The sequence below is a fragment of the Urtica dioica genome, chromosome 9 (genome assembly GCF_054948205.1).
Source record: "Urtica dioica subsp. dioica isolate 48M chromosome 9, U.dioica_male_clone48M_v1_H2, whole genome shotgun sequence".
Classification (NCBI taxonomy): domain Eukaryota; kingdom Viridiplantae; phylum Streptophyta; class Magnoliopsida; order Rosales; family Urticaceae; genus Urtica; species Urtica dioica.
Genome location: NC_142764.1, coordinates 26,022,623 through 26,049,514, shown reverse-complemented (window position 1 = coordinate 26,049,514; position 26,892 = coordinate 26,022,623). Strand labels below are relative to the sequence as shown.

At 40.9% G+C, this 26,892-nt stretch overlaps 4 protein-coding genes across 4 annotated transcripts; all 4 read right to left on the bottom strand.

Annotated features, from left to right (window-relative positions):
- Positions 1–1,344: 1,344 nt before the first annotated feature.
- LOC149386259 (putative wall-associated receptor kinase-like 16) lies at positions 1,345–3,579 on the bottom strand. Its single transcript, XM_089625886.1, has 2 exons — positions 3,509–3,579; positions 1,345–2,725 (listed from the first exon to the last, which is right to left on the bottom strand). Exon 2 carries the CDS (start codon positions 2,682–2,684, stop codon positions 1,470–1,472), a length of 1,215 nt encoding a protein of 404 aa, XP_089482012.1. The 5' UTR covers positions 2,685–2,725; positions 3,509–3,579; the 3' UTR covers positions 1,345–1,469.
- On the bottom strand, positions 2,699–5,014 carry LOC149386258 (wall-associated receptor kinase 2-like). The gene is made up of 3 exons (XM_089626500.1): positions 4,142–5,014; positions 3,444–3,667; positions 2,699–2,725 (listed from the first exon to the last, which is right to left on the bottom strand). The coding sequence occupies exons 1-3, from the start codon at positions 5,007–5,009 to the stop codon at positions 2,699–2,701; spliced, it is 1,119 nt and encodes a 372-aa protein (XP_089482626.1). The 5' UTR covers positions 5,010–5,014.
- A 6,293-nt stretch (positions 5,015–11,307) lies between these two features.
- Positions 11,308–16,638, bottom strand: LOC149386257 (uncharacterized). The gene is made up of 4 exons (XM_089626499.1): positions 15,801–16,638; positions 13,399–15,494; positions 12,412–13,302; positions 11,308–12,294 (listed from the first exon to the last, which is right to left on the bottom strand). Exons 1-4 carry the CDS (start codon positions 16,636–16,638, stop codon positions 11,308–11,310), a joined length of 4,812 nt encoding a protein of 1,603 aa, XP_089482625.1.
- A 3,840-nt stretch (positions 16,639–20,478) lies between these two features.
- LOC149386256 (wall-associated receptor kinase 3-like) lies at positions 20,479–26,408 on the bottom strand. Its single transcript, XM_089625983.1, has 3 exons — positions 25,434–26,408; positions 22,957–23,118; positions 20,479–21,913 (listed from the first exon to the last, which is right to left on the bottom strand). Exons 1-3 carry the CDS (start codon positions 26,299–26,301, stop codon positions 20,658–20,660), a joined length of 2,286 nt encoding a protein of 761 aa, XP_089482109.1. The 5' UTR covers positions 26,302–26,408; the 3' UTR covers positions 20,479–20,657.
- Positions 26,409–26,892: the final 484 nt, after the last annotated feature.

Here is a 26,892-nt window from a genome sequence, read left to right as displayed (position 1 = left end):
AGGAGTTCTTTGGGTTTGGTTTATTGTACGAGTTTTGTCTCTCTTTTTTTCTTTTTAGCTTGATTTTGATGTCTTGAGTTGATGACTTGTGTATTCACTTGTACTTTTTAAAATGCCAAAAAAAGGGAAAATATGTTTAAAAGCGTTAATTCTTTTAGCTAGATCTCTTGCTTTTTCAGTACAGTCGATGAGTAACGGAAAATAAGCGAAAGCATATGTTAAAACCAATCTTTTCCCTGTATTTAGAGAGTGAGTAAATCTCAACGATAATTGAGATTCAAGCTAGCAAACTTTTTATTTTTGTCTTTTTTACTTTCGTCTATTTTCAAATATAATCGGCTGCTTATTTGCCCAGCGAATCTGCTGTATTTCCTAATGGCAAAAGATAAAGTCAAAAGTCAAAACCGCCCAGAGGAATATCACAACGCTGGTGAGCAATTTACAGGCAAGAAAGTGTAATAAAAAGATATTTATTGTAAATTAGAAGACACTTTTACAGACTGGAAAAAGAAAAAGAAAAAAAAGGAAATAACAAATAAAACCATCCTTGAATCGAATAAGGAGGCATTATAGTTAAAATCCAAGATTCTGAAAGAAGACAAAAAGCAATGATAGCCGTATAAGTCTACCATATATCCCACCCATTTATTCATAAATTCACCTCTAAAAAATGGGTATTAAAATAAAGCATTATGTATGTTGAATGTGACTTGTGATGAGAAGACGAAGACGCGTGAAATGAAATATAAAGATCGAGGCATCAATCTATGAAGATAAATACATTTATATTAGTAGGCAAAACATATCATGTTTGTCACGAGACCCACCCTGACATGCTCTTCTATAGTAACTTGTCTGTTTTAACGCCAAACTCAAGCTTTGCTGGGTTATAATAATTAAGCTCATTTTTCCATCTTTAAATCGTCTTCAATTTCAAGTTGCAACTGTATGACCCAAGTTCTCATTCACCAATCCATTTCCCATGTCAAGTCACTGTCCAAACTTGGAACGAACCTATATATCCTTGATCAACATTGTCTCTGTAGCTGTAAAGGTTTGAATAATAATAATGCATGTACCATAATAAGACGTTTTAAGGTCATCTCAGTTGGTTCTTATGTGGTTGTTCCGTTAATGCGAAAAATAGTTGGTGAAATAAATGCAGACTGACACTAGTGAGATTCCAAACACTTGACAAAATTACTGGGATATAAGAAGTCTAATTGGTCTTTATCATTAAACGTTTTACAAAAATTAATTCCAAACACTTTTCTATTACAAAACATAAACTTAAATATTTTTATTCCTTGAAAAGAAGATGTGGGGGGACTAAAAGAAGAAATTGGGACCACTTACAAAAAGACGTACAAAATTTTGACATGCATAAAGAAAACACATTTTATTCATCGATATATGACCTTTTAATAAACACACAAAACATGAATAATAAAAAAAGTCCTTAACTAACTCTATCGTCCATCACTGTAAGACCTTAAGATCGACTGGTTTTGAATGCTGTCATAGAGAGCAATCGAAGCAACATTAGAACCAATTTCAAGGTCATAATCACATCCATATGCACTTTCATGTAACGGTGAACTAAGCAAGTACGCATTCTCTTCTTCATTCGAAAGTTCAACTTTTCCCCACGGATGCTTAGACATAGCTCTTAGTCCCTCCAACTCCATTGCCACTTCCTTCATCGTCGGTCTCTCTTCTCCTTTTATCCTCAAACACCTCTTTGTGAGTCTCACAACTTCTCTGATTGCCTCAGCGTTAACTTCATAGTCTATCTCTTCATCTATGACTCCGCGAAATTGTTCATCTTCTTTCGATAACAGGAAAAACATCGCCAAATTGACGGTAGTACCATCTGATTTGTTGAAACTAAGAGCCCTATTTCCAGTGAGAAGCTCTGCCAACATGACTCCGAAACTGTACACGTCACTTTTATCTGTTAATTGACTCGTTTGTAGGTACTCGGGGTCTAAGTATCCGATCGTTCCTTGCACAAGAGTCGAAAGCTCTTCTTGATCAGTTGGAACGAGCTTTGATGTTCCGAAATCCGCCACCTTTGCATTGTAATTCTCATCCAACAATATGTTCATAGACTTGATGTCGCGGTGGAAAATCGGCGTGCGTGTTTCGGAGTGCAAATAGGCAAGTGCCCCGGCTGTTTCGGTCGCGATCTTCAGTCTCAAGTCCCACGAGAACGACGATTCTCCATACAAGCCTTTCTTGTGAATACGCTCGAAAAGTGTCCCGTTTGTGATGAACTCATAAACCAAAATAGGAACTTCTGTGTCCAAGCAACACCCAAGGAGTCTAACAACATTCCTGTGGTTGATTTGCATGAGCAAAATCACTTCGTTGATGAACTGTTCCTTCTGTTGTTCAGTTTGTGTGTTGATGCTGATTTTGGACTTCTTGATAGCCACTAGTCTTTCATCAGGCAATGCTCCTTTGTAGACTATTCCATAACCTCCTTCGCCAATGATCTGATTGTAATTATTTGTTGCCCTTTTCAGCTCTTCTTCGGTATAGATCTTGGCCGTATGATTAGACGATCCATTTTTATCACGAGTATTACAAAGTCTTCCTTGTAACAGCAGACCCCCATTTTGTTCAAAGAATCTCTCCTTCTTTCTCAACAGCTTTCTTTTCTTGTATACTATGCATATCATCAAACTAGCGGAAACTAGAGCCACAATTCCAGCGATGACACCTTCATATAAACAACAAATAATAATTAGCAAACTAATCAACTAAAACTAGAGGAATTTCTAATTAGTCAATATTTTGTAAATTTTAGATAAATTATCAGCGTTCTCTAAGTTTTGAGTAAATTTTATGTAAATAGTCAACAATTTTGATAGAAAACATGGGTTTTTAGCTATAATCTAAAAACCTTGTATATTGTGCTAATCAGATAGTTTAAATCCCTAGTTTATGTAATTTATCATACGTCAAATTCAAACTGTACTAATTTGAGGAATACCATTTTAAGCAATAGTACTTCAAGACCACCATACATTTTTTTTTTCTCATTTTAATTTTAATTTTTAGAAATGTTTCTTTACGTTTTTTTTATTCGAAAAAGCAATTTAGTTTATTATTTATTTATATTTTTTAAAAAATAATTAAAAGTTTTCTTTATCTTTCAATACTTTTTTTAAATGATTGAAATTGTTTAGTTTTTAGTAATATATTGTTTCTACTACTTAAATTGGTTACATTTTCAGAAATATTTACATTTTATGAAATGTTACTATTTATTTAATTCTTTACATTTGAACATTTATTGTTTGACAATTTTTTTTTATCTGGGTTTTGTTAATTAGCGGTGTCAGTACGTCACCACTAATCTTAATTTTTTTTTTTTTTTTTTTTTTTTTTGGAAGGAACAACAGCTTTAACACAAAGAATTCAAGCATGCTAAATACCAATGAAACGTCTATGTACGGGTACCATACTGTATTATAAATTATAATGCTAGCATTTCTGTTACCTGACAGAATATTGATATGAGCTCTTTCAGATGCACTCGTGTGAATATCTTTAATGCAATCAGTTCCATTTGATGTGAAACCTTTACCGCAGGTGAAACTCCCCGGCGTGTTGATGCACGTTCCGTTACCGTGATTTCCCGTATTGCACTCATCAATATCTGAAATCATTATATGAAATTAAGGTAATTAGCTTTGGCCTTGCTTTTCAACCGATGTAGAGTAGTTGTATTACTATTTTGCCTCCTTTAAAAAATAGCCAAGTACCATCAGGCAATAAATATTTTGACCCTGCTATTAAATTTTTTAATAGTGACAAGTTGTTTATGAAAAGCGTCAACAAATTTATTAATTACAATGCTAAAAAAAAAAATTATATATTTTGTTTAAATATTTGTTGCAACTAGTCAAATTCTCTAATTTCCTTTAAACTTTAGTTAAAATTTCATTTTATTAAAAAAATAACTCACTCATCAATATCATAGATGGTGAAACTTTAGAAACTCGAGCGAAGTTTGTTCAAGGACTATGTTTGCAACTGCATGGAGTTTAGCCATATAATTAAATATATATATATATATATATATATATATATATATATATATATATTATTAGTAAAGGTTGAGATATAAAACCTTGGCAACCATATGGATGGTACGGATTCCCCTGGTACCCGGGCAAGCACTTGCAAAGATACCCAATCCCGGTACTGTTGGAGTCAAAGCACTCGGTGTTTTCCTTGCAGTGGTAAGAAGTGGACTCCAATCTGGCCTGGCCGCACGACTGATTTCCCACGGACCAGTCGAGGATCAGCGGAAGCTTGTCCACGAGGTCGAGCTTCTCGAAGCTGGACACTCCGGAGAACGTGAAATTTCCGTCCTCGACGATAAAAGCGTAGCTGCAGAGGTCTAAACCCTTCACTTGGGTGCGGTTGTATGCGCTGGTGACCGTCACATTGATACCCTGGATACCCGAGGGGATAGCGAGCTCGCAGCAGCCGGTGCCGGAGCACGATCCCCCGACCACCGACTTGGCGCCGCCGCAAAAAGACACACAGCCCGTAATCACCTCATCCAGCTTGTGGTTTTTGCCGCTCATGACGCCGATAGTGTTGCACCCGACGGCGAAGAACTTGTTGAGCGACTGGGACACCGCCATCCCCGAGTGGGTCGAGAGGCTCGCCCACAGCGAGACCCGGTCTCTCTTCCCGCCGGCGTAGCAGTCTTTGGCCACAAACTGGAGGATCCGGATCTGGCTGTTGTTGACGGAGATCTCAGTGACTGCGACTGTGCCGTCCCCCAGGTACGCCTCGGAGTCCTTGCAGGTCACGTTGAACTTTGTCGACTCCAAGTAGCAACCTTCGCCGATTCCGAATGGGTAAGAGATGATCGTGTCGCCGCATCGCTCCGGGCAGCCGGGCAAGGCCTCAGACGACGCCAGCGATAAGGCTGCGGCGAGGAATATCAATCCCACCGTTACCGATACTTTCCCGCCCCGGCCCATATGTCGTCTTGATATATAGTTTGTGTGTGTTTTTGGTGAGTGCAGACTTTTTCTTTCGTTACTGCCACTGTGTTATTATTACTCTCGAGTTTCGATATACTCGGTTCTTTTATAGCTAATATAATGTCTGACCGGTTCAAAATAGCTATGAATGATGTGTCAGATTCCCGATGGCCGTGTTTGATGCTTTCTTCGGACTTGCTGGTTGCGACTGATAAATTCAATATAGACTCATTATTGCAATCAGTATATTATATATATATATATATATATATATATATATATATATATATATGTTGATCAGTAGAATAAGTGGTTCATACTAAAACCAAATCATTCAAGTTGTACGTACAATTAGTATAAAATTGTTGCACCTCTCCGCGACCTAGCCTCCCTACAAAGGTAAACGTTGTTTTTCCTTTCCCACCACGCTGACTTTTGATTATTTCGTTTCCCAAGTGTTATTTGTCACCAATCATTTACGACTTTAATTGTAAATTATTTATGTTTGTTCAAGTGGTTTAAATATATACATGGTTTAAGTTTTAGTTGGTGGATGATTTACATTATTTGTTTGATTTGATGTTTGTAACCAAGTCATTGAAGAATAATAAATTATATGCATGCAATGTTCAAGTGGTTTAATATATATGGTTCAAGTTGGTACGTATCTACTAAAATATGCTTATCCCGTAACCTGGATCTCAAACATGAAAAGGGGGCAACAGTTTTGTCTTTCACGAGAATAGGTCAGGCATTTCTTCTTCACTTGGGGATTATAAATCGTACGTGCATATGTTGACGAAGACAAATGTTACAAAAATTATGACCACTAGAGAGAAACCAAAATTACCTAGCATTAGATGAACCAAGCACAATAAAGGTTTTATGTCAGATTGTTTCTAATAAAAGACGAATCTACTAAAAAGAGAGAGAGAAAGAGATTTTTTTTTTTTTTTTGAGGTTGCTCTGTGATGTGAATTTTCTTAACTAAAGAAAAATTCTACACGACGCAAGCGAACGTGTCGTCAAGTAATAGAGTGCAAAAGCACGGATATCGATCCCACAAGGACTCTAGACTATTTCTGAAGCAAACTCACTAGCTTTCTTTTTCGAGTTATGGAAAATGAAAAATGGGGGGTTTTTGATTGTTTTGAGAACAAGATGAAATGTAAACAAAAGTGAAAACACTATTTAAACACAAGTTAAAAGGAAGGGGCGCGATTTCGTTATTTCATCGAGTCGGTCGGTCTTGGTACGATTCTAAGCTCGGGTTTAGAGTTGTAAAATTTAGTCTCAATCCCTCTTAAAACATTCACTAATCTCTCTCGAGTCTTTAGGAATCTAGCTACGTGTCGAACTTACACCTCTCGGTTTGGGTCCTACTAAAACACAAAACCGCATTTAGCCCGGGATTTCAATCAACTACATCTACCCCCTAGTCTTTCTATAGCTCTAGGAAGGTTAATGATGGGACGGGTAGAGCTCACTCGTTTATTACCTCTCGGTTTCTAAACTCGTCTAAGGTTCACTAATTAGTTAGCTACTCTAATTAGCGTTAACACACAACCCATATCCATAATATTTCACTCTCAACCCAACCATGAAGCACAAAATCTAATCTAAAGGTTTGACCAACCAACTCAACTACTCAACTACATCGCACCCCAAATCTATTTAGCTACTCATAATTGAGAATAAACAAAGTAAAATTGAAATAAGTAAAAGAAACAAAACAATAAAGAAACAAGACATTGAATGCTAATCTCAACAACCAAACAAAGCTTTCATTAACTCAAGCACTACTTCAATATTCCACTAAGATAAAACAATAAAGTAATCACAATACTCAATGCTCAATAGATAAAAATAATCAACAAAACTCAATAGAATGCTTGAAAGCTTAAAATATGTTCAACAAAGCATTAAGTGGAGTAAATAAGTAAATAACAATAAATAAAAGAGATAGAGTTAAGGATGAACAAATGGAGATGATGAGGATGATGGAGGTTGTCACTTCTCCCTCTTCTTCTTCACTTCCAAGCTCAAGAACAAAAATGAGTGTCAACCCTAGCTTTCTCTCTCTCACTTTCTCTCTCAAGGTTTCAAAACAAAAACTAAAGTGTTCTATGTCAAAAAACCTCCCTTTTTCTTCTTTGAATAAGTGTATATGAGGGTTTAGAAGAGGTTTTCGGAGCAAATATGGACCCTTGGATGAGATCCAAGGGCCAAAAATGATTTAAAAGACGAGCTCCAAGAATTCTGAAAAAGCACCTGGCGCGGCGCGCCACATAACAGGCGCGCCGCGCCACTCTTGAATTTCTGAAGGCGCGCCGCGCCTCTCTTGCGCGTTGGCCGCTCGAGCTCTCGGGTGTAAATTTGGTCACCAGGGGTGCGGCGCGCCATTCAATAGGCGCGGCGCGCCAGACTTGAGAAGCTGACTTCTTGTTGACCTCCGTTGACTTTTGTTGACTTGACTTCAAATGACCATAACTTGCTCGATTTAGCTCCGATTCAGCCCGTTTTCGCACCACCACCTTCTCATACTCTCTCAAACCTGAAAATGCAATGAAAACTACAAAATAATATCAAAAACATTAAGAACAAGCTTCGATTCTTATCTAAGAGTCATAGATAAGTGTGAATGAATCTCACTTATCAAACCCCCAAACTTGAACCGTTACTTGTCCTCAAGTAACAAAACAAAAATATATACAACACAACCACACAAAACTTAACAAAGTCACAAAGCTATACCGAAGAATGAAAGAAGTTATGCTACGCTAAACTAAAAAAAAAATGAGTGTTGAAAGTGCTATGGCCTTGGTTTCGCATGAACATCTCTCCTAAACAAAATCGACTCAAGAGTAAGAACAATCACATGTAAAGCTCAATTAATACAAGTGTTCAACCAATTCTCGTGTGACTTCACCTAGCTTGAGGCTTCCCGTGTAAAAGTTTTCATCGAGTCCAAGTCAAGTATCTTCGGAGTTCTTTCCACCTTTTCCTAGCATGCAAACTCAAAATGGATACTCAATGATGAATTAGGAACACCATAAGGCTTTCACCAAACACTCTCCACTCGGTTTAGGAGAGTAAGCGCTAGTCCAAAGGTCTTTCAAGGCTTGTAACGTTAGGCTTGGGTCAAGGGTAGGATATGGAGTTTTTAAGTGACTAAACACGCTACCCTAGCGACTCATACTCACCAAAAGAGCAATATTCACAACTTTCTTTTACATTCATTTCTTCGTTAACATTAAACTTCACCAATACCCCCAAACTTAGACTTTTCAAACTCTAGTCTAGATTATGTGCTTGCTCGTCTAAAAAAAAATGTTGCACCACGCCAAATACAAACAAAATAAAATAAAATGCAGAAGGGTATATGAATATGTACATCTCTTTACTAGACAAGATTGTGCTTCTTTTTCTTTTTTTTTTCTTTTTTTTTTCATTTTTTTTTATTTTTTTATTTTTTTTCATTTTTTTAGATGTTAACTTGAATAAATAAAGGAAAATAATAATTACATGGATCTAACAAAAGCCGGCGCGGCACAAATTTCGACAAGCAAGAAGAGCACATATTCTACAAGATATAACACACAAGCTCAAAGAGTCACTCAAGAGTCGCTAGCTCACGGGGTTCTTTGTGGGAATTTCAATTCATTGGCTAGGCTTCTTTGTGACTATGTATCAAGAGTTGATTTACGTTCGGCTTTTTGTGAATAGGGTTCTAAGTGGAAGTAGAACGGGTTGGCTTTTGGCTCGATTGGCTATTCCTATGCCTTTTTCATCCTAACGCTTCTCTCCTATTATCATTGAGCCTCGAGGAAGGATCAAACGGTTCTAGTGTTCCGAGATGCATTCTTGCTAAGGTTAGATTTTCAAAACTCCTAAATACTCTCTATGGACTCGAAACGTGCAACGTGAGATGAAGATTCATCGGGTCACTAAAAGCTAAGCAAAGCCACCATAGAGTTTTGGCCAAGCACAAGACTTGTAGCGCAAGAAAGATACATTGCTATTACTCCTAAGTCTCAAGATTCTACGGGTCATCAACATTCATATTCCACAAGCAAAACCAATGCATTTCACACATCCAAACACGACAAAAAAAAGGAAAGAAAATAAATTATGAAATTAAGCTACTTAAGATCAAGTCACACAAATTATGGAAAACCTAAAAAGAAAAAAAGAAACTAGATTAAACCAAAGACACACATAACACAACAAACAAACTTAAATTATCCAAAACAAAATATGCTACGAAAACGAAAATAAAGCAATAAAACTTAAATTATCCATGAAAAATGAGAAAAGAGAGAAAATAGAGTACCGACAAGCCCCCGCAATTTGTGGAAACACCCCCCCAAACTTGAACTCGACATTGTCCTCGATGGCGCGCATTGGAGGGGGGCGGAGCTAAGAGATCACATGGCGGTGTCGCCATCATTGTCCGGCGGTGGCGGTGGTGCGTCGTAGTAGCTTTGGTATCGGTAACATGGCGGGAATGGGTCGAAGAAGCCGTCGGGGAGGCTTGACGATGCACCGGATCCACTTGCGTCGGGGTAGCTTGCCGAGGCGCCTCCGGAAGTCCATTGGGTGTAGGCGTTGTAGCCGAACTCCGCCGTGGTCGAGAACCACGAGTGTTGATTCTCGACAAAGGTGGCGAGCGAGTTGTGTGCCGCACCGAGTTGATCGATGCTCCGCTCGAGTTGCCCAAGTCGAGCCTCCGATTGCTCCCACCTTTGGTCTTCTACACGGCGTCGTTCCGTCTCCTCGCGCATGAATTGAGATGTGTACTCCCATCTTTGATCGTCTTGTTGGCGCCGCTCGGCTTCTTGACGCATGAAGTCATCCCACCTTCGGTCCTCGACTTGGTACCGCTCTTGAGAGGCGACACCGAGGTTCCCCATCATTGCGAGCACTTGAGCGTATTGTGGCTCATTGATGTCGGGCTCGGGCATAGGCGCTTCCGGAGCCGCGTGTCGGTAGCGGGCGGGTTCCTCGAGGTCGGGAGCCATGTTGAGGAAGCCTCTTCCATTCGCCTCCGCTAGCCCGGCCATTTGAGGAAGACCGTTGATGAAGGCGGAGTCGATCTTCTTCCCTTTCGGCGCCCTCTCTTCGTCGTCATACGTCTTCACATTGGCCGTCTCACACATCTCCGTGATAAGCCCGCCAAAACCGAGACCGCCGGTTGTAGAACACTTTGCCGCATCGAACATCTTTGCCCATTTAGCGTCGGCTCCGACGATGAGCCTCGACAACGGAGTTCCACGGGCCGACGCCGCTCGCGCTCGCTTTGGTGCCATTCCTGAAAATCACAACTCGACACGGCATTAGACTCACGACGCCGGGACGCGGCGTCCGGGACAACGGGTCACAATATGGAAAAATTTAAAAATCGACCCTATGTTCAAAATTGTCAAATCAACACTTACGCACCACACTACCACCTTATATAAAGTCAACAACAAGTTCAAATTCGGCCTAAAACACACAAAAACGTCAACAAACTCTCTCTCGGGCATTTTTACGAACACCTAGCGTGCATGAAATTTTCCTAAGAACACCACACTAAACTAGAGTTTTGATCACCCAAACACATCTAAAAACATCCTAAACACATTATTATACCAATATCCAAGCTCAAAATGTGCAAATAACTCATAAAAATTCGAAATCAAACTCACCTCAAAAGTTGAAATTCGGGTGAAAAAATGCCAAAAGGAGTTGAAATCGACGATGAAATCCGGAGTAAACGCACAAATGATGATGTTGGATGCAAGATTTTGAAGAAATTTTGTGTTTGGAATGAGAAATTTTCGAGCAAAAATGAGTATGGGTCGGAGAGAAGAGGAGAGAGTTTGTGAAAATTTTGAAAATGAGGTGTTTTGAGCCAAATCGGGGTTATTAAAACGCGTAGGCGCGCCGCGCCACTTATCAAGCGCGCCGCGCCAATGTCCAGAAAAACAAAGGCGCGCCGCGCCTCAACGCGCCTGCTCTCGGTAAGTTTTTTTTCCTTTAGGCGCGGCGCGCCACTTGTCAAGCGCGTCGCGCCCTGTAGCAGTTTTTTTTTTTTTTTTTTTTTTTTTTTTTTTTTTAATATATATATAAACAGAACAAAATAAGAACTAGGAAAGAAAAACTTCAAACAGAATATTTAAAGAAAAAAAAAACACAAAAAAAAATAAAATTGAAGAAAATCAAATGGAAATTCAATGAAAGAAATTTGTGGGTTGCCTCCCATAAGCGCTTAATTTAACGTCTAGAGCTCGACGGGGTACCGTTTTGACGTTCATTGTTCGGGATCGAGGAGAGTGACTACCCGCTCACTCTCGAATACTCCACCGTAGTAAGGCTTCACACGTTGTCCGTTCACTTTGAATACCGATCCATTTGCGGCCTTGAGTTCCACCGAGCCGTACGGGAACACTTGATTGACTTCGAACGGTCCGGACCATCGAGATTTCAGCTTCCCGGGAAAGAGTTTCAACCTAGAGTTGAAGAGAAGAACTCGTTGACCCACTACGAACTCCTTGCGCACGATATGTTTGTCATGCCACGCCTTGGTCTTTTCTTTGTAGATCTTTGCGTTCTCATACGCATCGGTTCTTAGCTCGTCAAGGGCGTTGAGGTGAAGGAGTCGTTGTTGTCCCGCCGCTTGGTAGTCGAAGTTTAGCTTTTTCATCGCCCACAAGGCCTTGTGCTCAAGCTCAACCGGTAAGTGACAAGCTTTTCCATAAACAAGTCGATACGGAGACATACCTAAGGGCGTTTTGAATGCGGTTCGGTAAGCCCAAAGAGCGTCGTCGAGCTTGTTAGACCAATCTTTCAACGAACTACCCACCGTCTTTTCGAGAATTTGCTTGATTTCTCGATTCGACACTTCCGCTTGGCCATTGGCTTGAGGATGATAAGCCAACGCTTTCCGATGGGTAACGCTATACTTGGTGAAAAGCGCTTCAAATTGGCGGTTGCAAAAGTGAGACCCACCGTCGCTTATGATGGCTCGAGGGGTACCGAATCGAGAGAAGATGTTCTTCTTGAGGAAGTTTAGGACCGCTTTCCCGTCACTCATCGGTGTCGCTTTAGCTTCGACCCACTTCGTTACATAATCCACCGCGAGGAGGATATACTTGTTGTTGTAGGACGATGGAAATGGGCCCATGAAGTCGATCCCCCACACATCAAACGGCTCGATCTCTTGAACATTTGTCAATGGCATCTCGTTTCGGTTGGAGATGTTTCCCGTCCGTTGACATCGATCGCACGCCATGATGAACTCTCGGCAATCCTTGAAGATCGACGGCCAATAAAAACCGCTTTGGAGAATCTTAGCCGCGGTGCGTGTCGGGCCGAAGTGCCCTCCACATTCCAACTTGTGGCAATGCCTCATCACCGAGTCCATCTCATCTTCCGGAACGCACCGACGAATGATTTGATCCGCACATTGCCGATAGAGAATCGGCTCTTCCCAATAGTACCTTCGAACATCCGAGAGAAACTTCTTCTTTTGGTACGACTTGAGGTCTTCCGGAATCACCTCGCCGACTAAATAGTTGACATAGTCGGCATACCATGGTAGTGCGACTCCTTGAACCGCCACGAGTTTCTCGTCGGGGAATAAGTCGTCAATGGGCTTGGCACGATCATGGACGTGCTCAAAGGTCTCGAGACGCGAGAGATGGTCGGCTACCAAATTCTCCGTTTCTTTCTTGTCTTTGATCTCCACATCAAATTCTTGAAGCAAGAGAACCCACCGAATAAGCCGAGGCTTGGCATCTTTCTTCGTCATTAAATATCGTATCGCGGCGTGATCGGTGTATACTACCACCTTGTTTCCGATGACGTACGGCCGGAACTTGTCGAAGGCAAACACCACGGCTAAGAGCTCCTTTTCGGTGGTGGTGTAGTTGAGTTGAGCTTCGTTGAGAGTTCGGCTTGCGTAGTAGATGGTGTGGAAGACCTTGTCCTTCCTTTGACCGAGAACCGCTCCAACCGCGAAGTCACTCGCGTCACACATCAACTCAAAAGGCAAGTCCCAATTCGGGGCGGTGATGATCGGGGCCGTGCTTAACATCTTCTTTAGAGTGTTGAAAGCTTCCAAACACTCCAAAGTGAAAACAAACTTCGCGTCCTTCTCGAGCAAGCCACAAAGAGGCTTAGTGATCTTTGAAAAATCTTTGATGAAGCGCCTATAGAAACCCGCATGGCCGAGAAAGCTTCGGACTCCCTTCACCGATATTGGAGGAGGTAACTTAGAAATCGTCTCTATCTTTGCTCGGTCAACCTCCAATCCTTTCGCCGAGATTCGATGACCCAACACAATGCCTTCTTTCACCATAAAGTGACACTTCTCCCAATTTAGCACAAGGTTGGTCTCAACACACCTCGAAAGTACCATGGACAAATGTTCAAGGCATTGGTCAAAGTCGGAACCAAACACCGAGAAATCGTCCATGAATACCTCGATGGTACGCTCCACCATGTCGGAGAAGATCGCCATCATGCACCGTTGGAAAGTCGCCGGTGCGTTGCATAGCCCAAATGGCATTCTCCGGAAAGCAAACGTGCCGTAGGGACACGTGAAAGTGGTCTTCTCTTGATCTTCGGGGGCGATGGCGATTTGATTATACCCGGAATAGCCGTCGAGGAAGCAATAGTAGTTGTGGCCGGCGAGACGGTCGAGCATTTGATCAATGAATGGCAACGGAAAATGGTCTTTCCGAGTTGCGTTGTTGAGCTTTCGGTAGTCCATGCAAATGCGGTGACCGGTCACCGTTCGAGTCGGAATGAGCTCGTTGTTGGCGTTCTTCACCACCGTTATGCCTCCTTTCTTCGGCACACATTGAACCGGGCTCACCCAAGGGCTATCGGAGATGGCGTAAATGACTCCGGCGTCGAGCCACTTCAAAATCTCCTTTCTCACCACTTCCTTCATCGCCGGGTTGAGTCGTCTTTGATGCTCGATCGAGGGGCGGTGGTCGTCTTCCATGAGGATTCGGTGCGTGCAATAGGATGAACTAATGCCTTTGATGTCGGACAAAGTCCATCCTAAAGCGGTCTTGTGTCTCCGCAACACCTCCAAGATTTTCTCTTCCTCCATTTTGCTCAAGTGAGCGGAAATGATCACCGGGAGTGTGGACTCGTCTCCTAGGTAGGAATATCGGAGGTGCGATGGCAACTCCTTGAGCTCTAGCTCGGGTGGCTTCTCGATGGATGGAAGGACTCGTGGTGGTCTCTCTCCCAAACTTTCAAAATACTTCTTTCGGTTTGGCTCAAAGCTATCCATGTAATTTGCTTCACCTAAAGCTTCACATCTCAACAACTCATTAGCAAAATCCATTGAGTTTAGAAGACATACCTCGAGTGAGTCGGTGGATTGGTGAGCATAATCGTTGATGATGGCGTTGCACATATCGACTCGAAACACGTCATCGCTAGCTCTCGAATACTTCACCGAGTCGAAGACGTTGAAATGAGCTTCTTCGCCATTGACCCGCAATTTCAATTCTCCTTTTTGCACATCGATGAGCGCACCGGCGGTCGCTAAGAAAGGTCTCCCCAAAATGATCGGAATGTTCCGATCTTCCTCCATGTCGAGCACAACAAAATCCGCGGGGAGGATGAACTTATCAACCTTGACGAGTACATCTTCAATCACTCCACGAGGATACTTGATTGACCGGTCCGCCATTTGAAGCGTGATGCGAGTCGGATTGATTTCTCCGATTCCAAGCTTGAGGAAGATTGAGTACGGCATCAAGTTGATGCTAGCTCCCAAGTCACATAACGCCCTCCCAAGATTCGAGCCTCCAATATCACAAGGAACGGTGAAGCTCCCCGGATCTTTCAACTTCGTGGGTAGCCTCCGTTGGATAATCGCGCTACACTCCTCGGTGAGAGCTATAGTATCGCACTCTTCGCTTATCCGTCTCTTGTGGGAAATGATCTCCTTTAGGAATTTCGCGTATTTCGGCATTTGCTCTATCGCATCGGCAAATGGTATATTGATCTCTAGTTTCTTGAAGATGTCAAGAAACTTACCAAATTGCTTGTCGATGTTGTTTTTCTTGAGGCGTTGAGGGAACGGGACTTGAACGGGAACCTTGGTGGTTGGTGGAGCAATCGGAAGTCGCGTCGGTGAAGCTTGATCCGTCGGTGAAGACTCGTCGACATGCCCCTTTCCTTTCTTTTTCTCTTGGCTCTCGGTCGAGTTGTCAACCACATTACCACTTCTCAAAGTGATGGCGTTACATTGTGATCGGGGGTTGACATCGGTATTGCTTGGAAGGGACCCTTGCGGTCTCTCGCTCATGGCTTTAGCGAAGTGACCCATTTGAACTTCAAGAGTTCTTATTTGGGCCGAGTTGCTTTTGAGGACCGCTTCTTGGCGTTCGAGTGCGGCCGTGGTGTTCGTCATGAACTTGGTGTTTTCAATTGCCATTTGGGCAATTAAATCTTCAAGATTTGGTCTCTTGTCTTGAGGAGGAGGATTATTCCGGTATTGTGAGCTCCCATGGTGTTGTTGATGTTGTTGTTGAGGCGGTGGGTGTTGATGTTGTTGATGATGTGGTGGAAGGTATGGTTGTTGGTGTTGAGGTGGAGCCGGTTGCATCGCCACTTGGTCTTGAGGATTTCTCCATGAGAAGTTTGGATGATTGTTCCTTGCTCCCGTGTAATAATTCCCCGAGTTTTGGTACGTGGGACGATTGTTGTGGTTTCCCACAAACTTAGACTCCTCGATCTCGCCACATTCGTCCGTCGGATGAGGACCCGCACACAAACCACACTTGTGGTGAGATGTTCCCACCGCCTTCACCGCTTCTTTTCCGTGGACGGTCTTCGCGAGTTTGGCTACCTCAATTGTCAACGATTTGAGGAGCTCCATCTCCGGAGTTATCGGCTCTCTCGCGGCAATTCTTCTCTCGACCGGACATTGATCGTTCACTTGGGCCATCTTCTCGAGTAGTGCAAATGCATCGGTGGTGGTGTTGTCGAGAAGTGAGCCCCCCGATGCGGTGTTGACTCGGTCTTGCGTCGAGGCCATAAGCCCGCTATAGAAGATTTGGAGTTGCACCCACTCCGCAATACCGTGGCCCGGACACTTCCGAATCATGTCCTTGAAGCGAGCCCACGCTTCGTAAAGGGACTCTCCGTCGTATTGTCCAAAGTTATGGATTTCGTTTCTCCTCCGGGTCATCTTCTCAAAAGTGAAGAATCGTGAGATGAACTTCGAGCATAAGTCATCCCATGTGGTTATCGAACCCGGAGCAAGAGAGGATAACCACCCATGTGCGCGGTCTCGGATGGAGAACGGGAAGAGTCGTAGACACACGGCCTCCTTGGATAAGTGAGGGAGATTGAACGTGTTGCAAATCCGCAAGAAGTTGTTGATGTGGTCTTGCGGATCTTCGGAGGGGGAACCGGCAAATTGGTTGTTTTGCACCATGTGGATGATCGAGGTTTTAATCTCGAAGTTTGGGTTCCCTTCCATCTCCGGAATTCGTATTGCCGATTGGTGCTCGTCGAAAGTAGGTTGACCATAGTCGAGTATGGTCCTTCGTTCTTCTCCATGTTCCGCGTTTCGACGAGCATGATGTTGTGCTTCATTGCCTCCTTCCATGGCGGCTCGCCTTGCCTCCGCTCGGTTCCATCGGCAAGTCCGTTCGATCTCGTGATTGATAGGAATGAGCGGAGGGTTACGTCGTCGCATGCACCTTTAAAACATAAGAGGCACACAATAAGCACAATAATAACAAACAAACTCAAAAATTAAACTAGATAATTCAATCGAAAATAGAACCGAAGTCCCCGGCAACGGCGCCAAAAACTTGATGTGAATTTTCTTAACTAAAGAAAAATTCTACACGACGCAAGCGAACGTGTCGTCAAGTAATAGAGTGCAAAAGCACGGATATCGATCCCACAAGGACTCTAGACTATTTCCGAAGCAAACTCACTAGCTTTCTTTTTCGAGTTATGGAAAATGAAAAATGGGGGGTTTTTGATTGTTTTGAGAACAAGATGAAATGTAAACAAAAGTGAAAACACTATTTAAACACAAGTTAAAAGGAAGGGGCGCGATTTCGTTATTTCATCGAGTCGGTCGGTCTTGGTACGATTCTAAGCTCGGGTTTAGAGTTGTAAAATTTAGTCTCAATCCCTCTTAAAACATTCACTAATCTCTCTCGAGTCTTTAGGAATCTAGCTACGTGTCGAACTTACACCTCTCGGTTTGGGTCCTACTAAAACACAAAACCGCATTTAGCCCGGGATTTCAATCAACTACATCTACCCCCTAGTCTTTCTATAGCTCTAGGAAGGTTAATGATGGGACGGGTAGAGCTCACTCGTTTATTACCTCTCGGTTTCTAAACTCGTCTAAGGTTCACTAATTAGTTAGCTACTCTAATTAGCGTTAACACACAACCCATATCCATAATATTTCACTCTCAACCCAACCATGAAGCACAAAATCTAATCTAAAGGTTTGACCAACCAACTCAACTACTCAACTACATCGCACCCCAAATCTATTTAGCTACTCATAATTGAGAATAAACAAAGTAAAATTGAAATAAGTAAAAGAAACAAAACAATAAAGAAACAAGACATTGAATGCTAATCTCAACAACCAAACAAAGCTTTCATTAACTCAAGCACTACTTCAATATTCCACTAAGATAAAACAATAAAGTAATCACAATACTCAATGCTCAATAGATAAAAATAATCAACAAAACTCAATAGAATGCTTGAAAGCTTAAAATATGTTCAACAAAGCATTAAGTGGAGTAAATAAGTAAATAACAATAAATAAAAGAGATAGAGTTAAGGATGAACAAATGGAGATGATGAGGATGATGGAGGTTGTCACTTCTCCCTCTTCTTCTTCACTTCCAAGCTCAAGAACAAAAATGAGTGTCAACCCTAGCTTTCTCTCTCTCACTTTCTCTCTCAAGGTTTCAAAACAAAAACTAAAGTGTTCTATGTCAAAAAACCTCCCTTTTTCTTCTTTGAATAAGTGTATATGAGGGTTTAGAAGAGGTTTTCGGAGCAAATATGGACCCTTGGATGAGATCCAAGGGCCAAAAATGATTTAAAAGACGAGCTCCAAGAATTCTGAAAAAGCACCTGGCGCGGCGCGCCACATAACAGGCGCGCCGCGCCACTCTTGAATTTCTGAAGGCGCGCCGCGCCTCTCTTGCGCGTTGGCCGCTCGAGCTCTCGGGTGTAAATTTGGTCACCAGGGGCGCGGCGCGCCATTCAATAGGCGCGGCGCGCCAGACTTGAGAAGCTGACTTCTTGTTGACCTCCGTTGACTTTTGTTGACTTGACTTCAAATGACCATAACTTGCTCGATTTAGCTCCGATTCAGCCCGTTTTCGCACCACCACCTTCTCATACTCTCTCAAACCTGAAAATGCAATGAAAACTACAAAATAATATCAAAAACATTAAGAACAAGCTTCGATTCTTATCTAAGAGTCATAGATAAGTGTGAATGAATCTCACTTATCACTCTGTGATAGAAAAGAGTGTGATGAGTTCAAATGTGTACTATTTGAGATCCCCCCATTGTTCCTTAAAAAAAACATATTAGAGTCAAAGTCCTAAGTGTACCTCTTATTTATCTCAGCTAAATTCACTCAACCACGTGCCATGTTATTAGCGGTTATTAGAGTAAATTTTGTTATAATTGTCTCAGCTTGATATATAATTAAGCTTGTAAGACTTCATTTTGATCAATCAATGAGAATCGCTCTTTTCGATCAATAAAAAAATAAAAAGTAAAAAAGTTTTGGTAGTTTGCATGACGGAAAAATCCGCCATGAAAAGGGTTTTGCACGATGAAAAAGTTTTGTGCCGTGCAAGATTGGACAATTGCACACCTAATAAGGACTTCCATTGTGCAAACAATTTCACGGCCGAGTTTTTATGTCATGCGAGCCATATTTTGTACTAGTGTTTGCTTTTTATAGTCAAGGTTTATTCATTGATCGTGAGCTAACATAATTCATGTAGTTATTTATGAGTGTTAGTCGCCGAATATGTGTCCTCGATCAATTTCTTTTATGTAATTGTCGAGCGTGTGACTTAGAGCCTTTATATTATTTAGCTCGTGGCAACGTTCTCCTATTATATGACTAGTTTGTAGTCCTCTTAAGCTTCTCCGTATTTTCATGTTCTGCTCATTAGGTTTTGTCCTTGTGTTACAGACTAGCTGGTCATTCCTTTCTTTTCACAAAACATCCAAGTTATTTTGCTGAGTGTCAATATCCTCCCGTTTCTTAGTATTTTTTTTAAGGGTCAAGCGGCTATATAGCCAAATAGAACTTAAGCTTTTGCAAAATAGCCATAGTTTGTCAACTATAAGCAAACTAGCCTAAGTAAGATTAATCTAGGTTGGATTAAATTTAATCCCAACGAACTAGAAATACAAAATGTAAGTTTTACGAAGGCTGGATTGAGTTGAATCGAGACAGGATTAAAAGTCGTAGTACTCTCAATTAGCTATTTTGCTATACCTAATGAAACTATGGCTATTTTGCAAAAGTCATAGTTTGAATTGGTTACTTCATACCATTTTTCCTTTTTTTAAATGGTGAGGAAATGATTAACCAAAATTCAATATTAACTTATACTAGACAGTTTTGAAAACAAAAAAAAATTCGGTTTCGATAATATTTTTATTTAGTAAAATTGAACTGCATGGATGATCTTCATAGAAATCCGGATTCTCTGTCTCCTTTTGTGTCTCTCAAATTAAAATGAGCCACATCATCATTTTATTTAATTATGAGTTTATATTTATTTTAAAAAAATTAAAAATTCATAGAGGTCTATTCGGTTTCAGAGTGCTTGTTCAAAATTAAAAGGATGTTACAACAACAAACAAATGTCTAAAATGTGTTTTGGGCGTGGACCCAATTGATATCAATCATGGACTCGAATTCATGGTTGTGTATGTGCATGCGAGATTAGGGAAAATTCCATCAATAACTCATTTGCAGATGGAAACTCCTTGAATGCCTCGAATTTCATAACATTCCATGGTACCTCATTGATTTTTAATTTTCAAATAAGTTTGCCAATATTTGTAATGAAACTCTAAACTACTAATAAAAAATTATGTAAAAGTATAAAAAAAATGAAAAAGATAATCTAAAGGCTGTAAATATCAAGACAAAATTATAAAATGAGTTTTTTTTTTCTATAAATAAAACGAGACGTTCTCAAAATAAAATTGAAAAACGAGGTGTTTTTGGAAGACGAGTTATCTGTAGATCATATTGTAACCACTGATTGTCTAGGTGTTGAAGCTTGTTTCACGCAACTCTCTAGATCCATATTTTAGATAGCCACACAAACACAAAAAGTAATTAGTATATATCATTAAACGCTTCATGACATTTGTTCTAACTTCTAAATACTTTCCAAAACATGATCTTAAATATTTTTATTCCTGGAAAAGAAGATGTAGGACGACTAATAAAGACACTAAGGCCACTAACAAAAACACGTATAATCATGCATAAAAAAACATATTGTGTTCATCGACATCCTTTTGATACTATTTAAACACACCAAGCATTATTCTAAACATACCATTTAAGAAATAAAAAGGGTCAATAACTAACCCTATCGCCCATCTTTATAAGACTTTAAATACGGTTGGTTTTGAATGCTGTCATAGAGAGAAGACGAAGCAATACTAGAACCAATTTCAAGGTCATAACCGCATCCATATGTGGCATCATTTGATGATGAACCAAGCAAACACGCATTCTCTTCTTCATTCGAAAGTTCAACTTTTCCCCACATATGCTTAGCCATGACTCTTAGTCCCTCCAACTCCATTGCCACTTCCTTCATCGCTGGTCTCTCTTCTCCTTTTATCCTCAAGCACCTCTTGGTGAGTCTCACAACTTCTTTGATTGCCTCAGCGTTAACTTCATAATCTATCTCTTCATCTATGACTCCGCGAAATTGTTCATCTTCTTTCAATAACGTAAAAACCGTCGACAAATTGATGGTAGTACCTTCTGATTTGTTGAAACTAAGAGCCCTTTTTCCAGTGAGAAGCTCAGCCAACACGACACCAAAACTGTAGACGTCACTTTTATCTGTTAATTGACTCGACTGTAAGTATTCGGGGTCTAAGTATCCGATCGTTCCTTGCACAAGAGTCGAGAGCTCTTCTTGATCCAGTGGAACAAGCCTGGACGTCCCAAAATCCGCCACCTTTGCATTAAAATTCTCATCCAACAATATGTTCATTGACTTGATGTCTCGGTGTAAAATCGGCGTATTTGTTTCGGAGTGCAGATAGGCAAGTGCCCCGGCTACTTCGGTCGCAATCTTCAATCTCAAGTCCCACGAGAGCGGCGATTCTTCTGTCAAGTCTTTCTTGTGAATACGCTCGAAAAGTGTCCCGTTTGTGATGAACTCGTAAACTAGAATAGGAATTTCTGTGTCCAAGCAACACCCAAGGAGTCTTACAACATTCCTGTGGTTGATTTGCATGAGCAAAATAACTTCGTTGATGAACTGTTCCGTCTGTTCCTGTGTTTGTGTGTTGATCCCTATTTTGGACTTCTTTACGGCCACCATTCTTTCATCGGGCAATATTCCTTTGTAAACTACTCCATAACCTCCTTCACCGAGGATATGATTGTAATTATTCGTTGCCTTTTTGAGCTCTTCTTCGGTATAGATCTTGGCCGTCTGATCAAACGATCCTTTTTTATCTTGGGTATTATACAGTCTCCGCTGTAATAGTAGACCTCCATTTTGTTCAAAGAATCTCTCTTTTCTTCTTAGTAGCTTTCTTTTCTTGTACACCAAGCATATTAGTAAGCTAGCACAAACTAAAGCAACAACTCCAGCGCTTACACCTTCATATAAAATTATTGTCATCTACCTTTTTGCATACTTCACAGTTAAATAAATTAGATCAACAAAATTAAAATAAAATGGTCAATAAATATGAGTGTAGCTGATATTTTTGGATTTAAAAAATTAATTGATATTTTCAGAATTCCAAACTTCACAGCAGGTATTCACATCATATTCCCAACTGAAATTGAAATACAGATCTTTAATAAAATGGTCGATTAAATAATAAATTTAAAATACGTTTGATTTAATTTTTTTCCCCCTTGAAAACCAGAGTAATAACTATGGGATTAAATGCTTGTGGCAACTTCTGCACACAGTTTATATTCCATTTAAAAAAATAGCCAAAATTTCATTTTATTAAAAACGTAGTCCATCAGCCGAAATAAATTAATTAATTTGTTTAGTTAATTGAATTTAATAAATAAAAAAAAGATAGACCACCAAAACTGGAATAAATTAATTAATTAGTTTAATTAAGTTATTTTACTTCAACTTAATGAACTATATTTTTTTAATAAAATGAAACTTTTACTATAATCTTAAATGGTTAGTTGTAACAATTTTTTTCTATATATGTGCACTTTTTTAGGGTGAACGGAGTGTATAGTTACCATCAGCTATGTCTAAAAACTCGTAAGAGCGTTAGCATTTTTACCTGAAAAATATCTCCAAACTCTAAAGCTTCACAAATATTGTAGAGTTACTTCAATTATAACATTACAACTAATCAATTTATATCATTATAATTAAAGTTTTATGTATCTTGTATTATACATATAATTAGTAGATAATAAAATTAAATTTATTAAATTAAAATATTTTGTTAGAATATCAAATTTAGTGTAATATTATCCTAGCGAAACTAAAATTTTGTGTTAAATTATATTTTATTTGCTGTAAAAATCATACTATTTCAGTATTAACATTGGAGATGCAGATCTAATATATTTATAATTATAAGAAGAATTTAAGCATGCGCAAATACCAGAGAAATATGTACGGATACTATACTATATTACAATGCTTGTATTTTTGGTACCTGAGAGACTATAGATAAGAGTTCTTTGAGGTCCACTCGTATCTTTTATGCATTCAGTTCCGTTTAATCTGAAACCTTTATGGCAGGTACAGCTAAAACTCCCCACTTCGTTTGTGCACGTTCCGTGGTTACAGTATATTCCCAGTTTACACTCATCAATATCTGAAATCATTAAAGCAATGATTATTCTTGAAATTAAGATAATTAATTTTGGCATTGTTTTTCAAGTGATGGTCCTTAATCTGCATATTAGTTATATTTTGCATCCCTTTCTTCAGCATACAACCCTCATTTAGTCCTAAAATTATCTTCATATTCTCAATAAAAATTGTATACTTTGAACATATATTTGTAGTTTTGTCATGTCATTGATAATTTACAAACCATGGTGGGACTATATTTTTTCTACTCTAAAAAATAATTTTTGTTAATGCCTGAAAATGGATCAACACGAAAACCGGTCCGCGGTTCGGTCTAGGGCCGGACCCTATGACCGCGCGGTGGTCGAACGGAGAAGTTGTCCCAACACCCGTACCTCCGCCGTGCCGGAAAAGGAGCGAGTAGGGTGAATGAGGGGTGTGACCGCGCCAAAGGTTGGCTGCCTACGTACCCTTTAGTCGGGATCAGGTCATGACGTAGTTCAGGGCGAGTGTGTTTGCTATGTGAGTGGATTCTTGGAGGTCGAGCTCGCCTGGGGGTCGAGCTCGCCTGGAGGTCGAGCCTGCCTGGGGGTCGAGCTCGCCTGGGGGTCGAGCTCGCCTGGGGTCGAGCTCGTCTGGAGGCCAAGTCTGCCTGGAGGCCGAGATCGCTTGGAGGTCGAGCTCGCCTGGGGGTCGAGCTCGCCTTGAGGCCAAGCCTGCCTGAATGCCGAGATCGCTTGGAGGCCGAGCTCGCCTGGGGGGTCGAGCTCGCATTGAGGCCAAGCCTGCCTGAATGCCGAGATCGCTTAGAGGCCGAGCTCGCCTGGGGTCGAGCTCGTCTGGAGGTCGAGCTCGCCTGGGGGGTCGAGCTTGCCTGGAGGCCAAGATCGCTTGGAGGTCGAGCTCGCCTGGGGGGTCGAGCTTGCCTGGAGGCCAAGATCGCTTGGAGGTCGAGCTCGCCTGGGGGGTCGAGCTCGCCTGGGGTTTAGAGAAAGTGTTTGATATAGAGTAAATGTTATCTCTTCCAATCTTCTGGAGAATGGAAGTGAATTATTTCTCTTTTTGGTGTTTTGTATCTCAAATATTGTTTGTGAGAAAAATCTAGAGAGAAAAGCGGGAGAGAAATATTTGGTATGGATTTGGCTAGTTTTTTCTCTTTCTTTTCTTCTTCTTTTTTCTTCCCCTTTCTTTTCTCTCGGAAAATGTGATGAAGATGGTCTATTTATAGAGTTTTTGTGAGAGTGTTGGAGGATTTGGTAGGGCCCAGCTTCAAGAATGATAAAAAAAATGCTCTCTCGGTGGGGGGGAGATTGGTGTTTCAGAGGGAAATCCACCAGGCAGGAGGCCCACGCGGAAGCAAGGCCTATTAGGAGAGAGGGTGAGCTAGGCGGATGACGTGGCGAAAGCAAAATAAATCCTTGCGTGTTAGCTGCCAAGATTCGATCCGGGGACCACCCACTTCAATCCTCCAATGATTACCACTAGGCTATCTGTACGTTTTGTTCTCTTTTGGGGAAATATAATATAACTACATTTTGGTATGTGGGGGTTGCTATACCCTTTTTGAGTTGTGGGAAATTATGACCCAACAATTTTCATTTTTACTTTTAAACAATTAGCGATTAAAACACCATTTATAACTCATTTTTCATTTTCTACCAAAATCGTAAGTTGGACAAAATCACTTTTTTTTTTCTTTTTTCCTTTTTTTTTTCTCTGAGACTCGCATATGTCAAGAAATCTGGAATTTTTTTCTTAATTTAAAAACTTTGGGTTCGTTTGACGATTTGTTGATATATATATATGTTAACAATTGACATAATGAAGGTTTATTTTTTATTGAAAGGCAAAAGAGTATTTGTACATCGGATCCACTAAAAATAATTGTCTTATTTTGATTGGAATGACAACAAAGAAGACATCAAAAATGGCATGATGAGTTCATTCCCTGACTCGGATCGATGATAATTTTTCTCTAGGAGAAATTGAACATAAGGTCGCTGAATTGGCCTATTTCTTGCGTGTACCAATTGAAGTTTTTTGAAAAAAAGTAAAAACTTTCTTATTCTTAGCAAAAGGAAAAAAAAAAAAAAAAAAAAAAAAAGATAACTCAAGAATTTCCCTTTTTCTTGGATCCGGGTGTTCAGAGTAGAGAGGCTCATAAATCATTTTTTTTTTTTTTTTTTTTTTATAGGTGACTAGAGATAGAGATGCCATAATACCCGAGCCATGTTTTGGTCAATTTGTGCAACGGACTGTAGCAAAAACCTATTATTTTTAGCTATGTAAATAGAAACTGATCATTAGCAATAAAGGTTGAGATTTGAGATATAAAACCTTGGCAACCCAGTGGATGGTACGGATTCCCCTCGTAATTAGAGGAGCAATTGCAGAGATACCCAGTCCCGGTTTTGGAGTCAACGCACTCACTGTTTCCCTTGCAGCGGTAAGTGGTCGGCTCCGATCGGGCCTGGTCGCACGTCTGGTTTCCGACAGACCAGTCGATGATTAGCGGAAGCATCTCCTTGGACTCGAGCTCCTTGAAGCTGGACACTCCGGAGAATTTGAACGCCCCGTCCTCGGCCGTGAAAGCGTAGCTGCAAGGGTTGAAATCCCTCACGTAGCTGTGGTTGTTACTCTCAACCGACACCCTGAAACTGCTGAGGTTACCCGAGGGGATATCGATCTCGCAGCAGCCGTTGCCGGAGCACGAGTCTCCGACCACCGATTGGTTGCCGAAGCAGAAAGACATGCAGCCCGTGATCCGAGTAACGTTGTCGCTGCCCTTGCCGACGATGACGGCTTCGGTGTCGCACCCGACGGCGAAGAACCTGTTGCGTGACTGGGAGACCACCATTCCCCGGGGTTCCGTGAGCACGGACCGATTCAGATCCCTCAAGCCGGACTTGGTGTAGCAGTCCCTGGCCAATAACTGGAGGATTCGAATCTCGCCCTTGTCGATGAAGATCTCGGTTACCTGGACGCTTCCGTTCCCCAAATACGCCGCGGAGTCTTTGCAGGTCAGGTTGAACTTTGTCTCCATAGAGCACTTCTCGCCGACTCCGAAAGGGTAAGAAATATTCATTCCGCCGCATCGCTCCGGGCAGTCTGGCAAGGCTTGAGACGCCGCCGCCGCCACTGATGCAGCTGCGGCGAGGAATATCAACCCCACTGTTACTGTTACTACTTTTCCAAACCCGCCCATGTACTTTATTACTATTATTATTACTGATTTTAGTAGTTGGTGTAGTGTAGGAAAGCTGAGAATATTTGTTGACTAGCTAGTAGGAGGTTCAACACCAACTTCGGTGGTGTTGTGGAAGACGAAGGAGAAACAAGCGGCTTTTATTAATGAATTTTTGTTTATTATTTTATATTTTTATGTTTAAAAAGGGTAAATTGGACTTTAAAAATATTGATACTAATTACCTATTAGTACTTAGGATAGCCTAGTGGTAATTCCACACCATCTCCTGTTGTGGAGGTCGTGGGTTCAATCCCCACTACAGCAAAGCTGCTTTAAAAACAAAAATTGCCTACTGCTTGTACAACAAGACGTGCAGTGGCCGAGGCCCCTACGACCGTGCTTCATACTTTCTTCGGGAATCGGACCTACCTAAAAAAAAATATTATTGCAATAGCGACAATATACATATTTTATCTTTATTTTTTAATAGCCACATATATATATATATATATATATATATATGTGTGTGTGTGTGTGGCAGTTAGTTTATTTTTGTGCTGCCCTAATTTCTATAATTAATAAAAAATAAAATAAAACAACTTATATAAA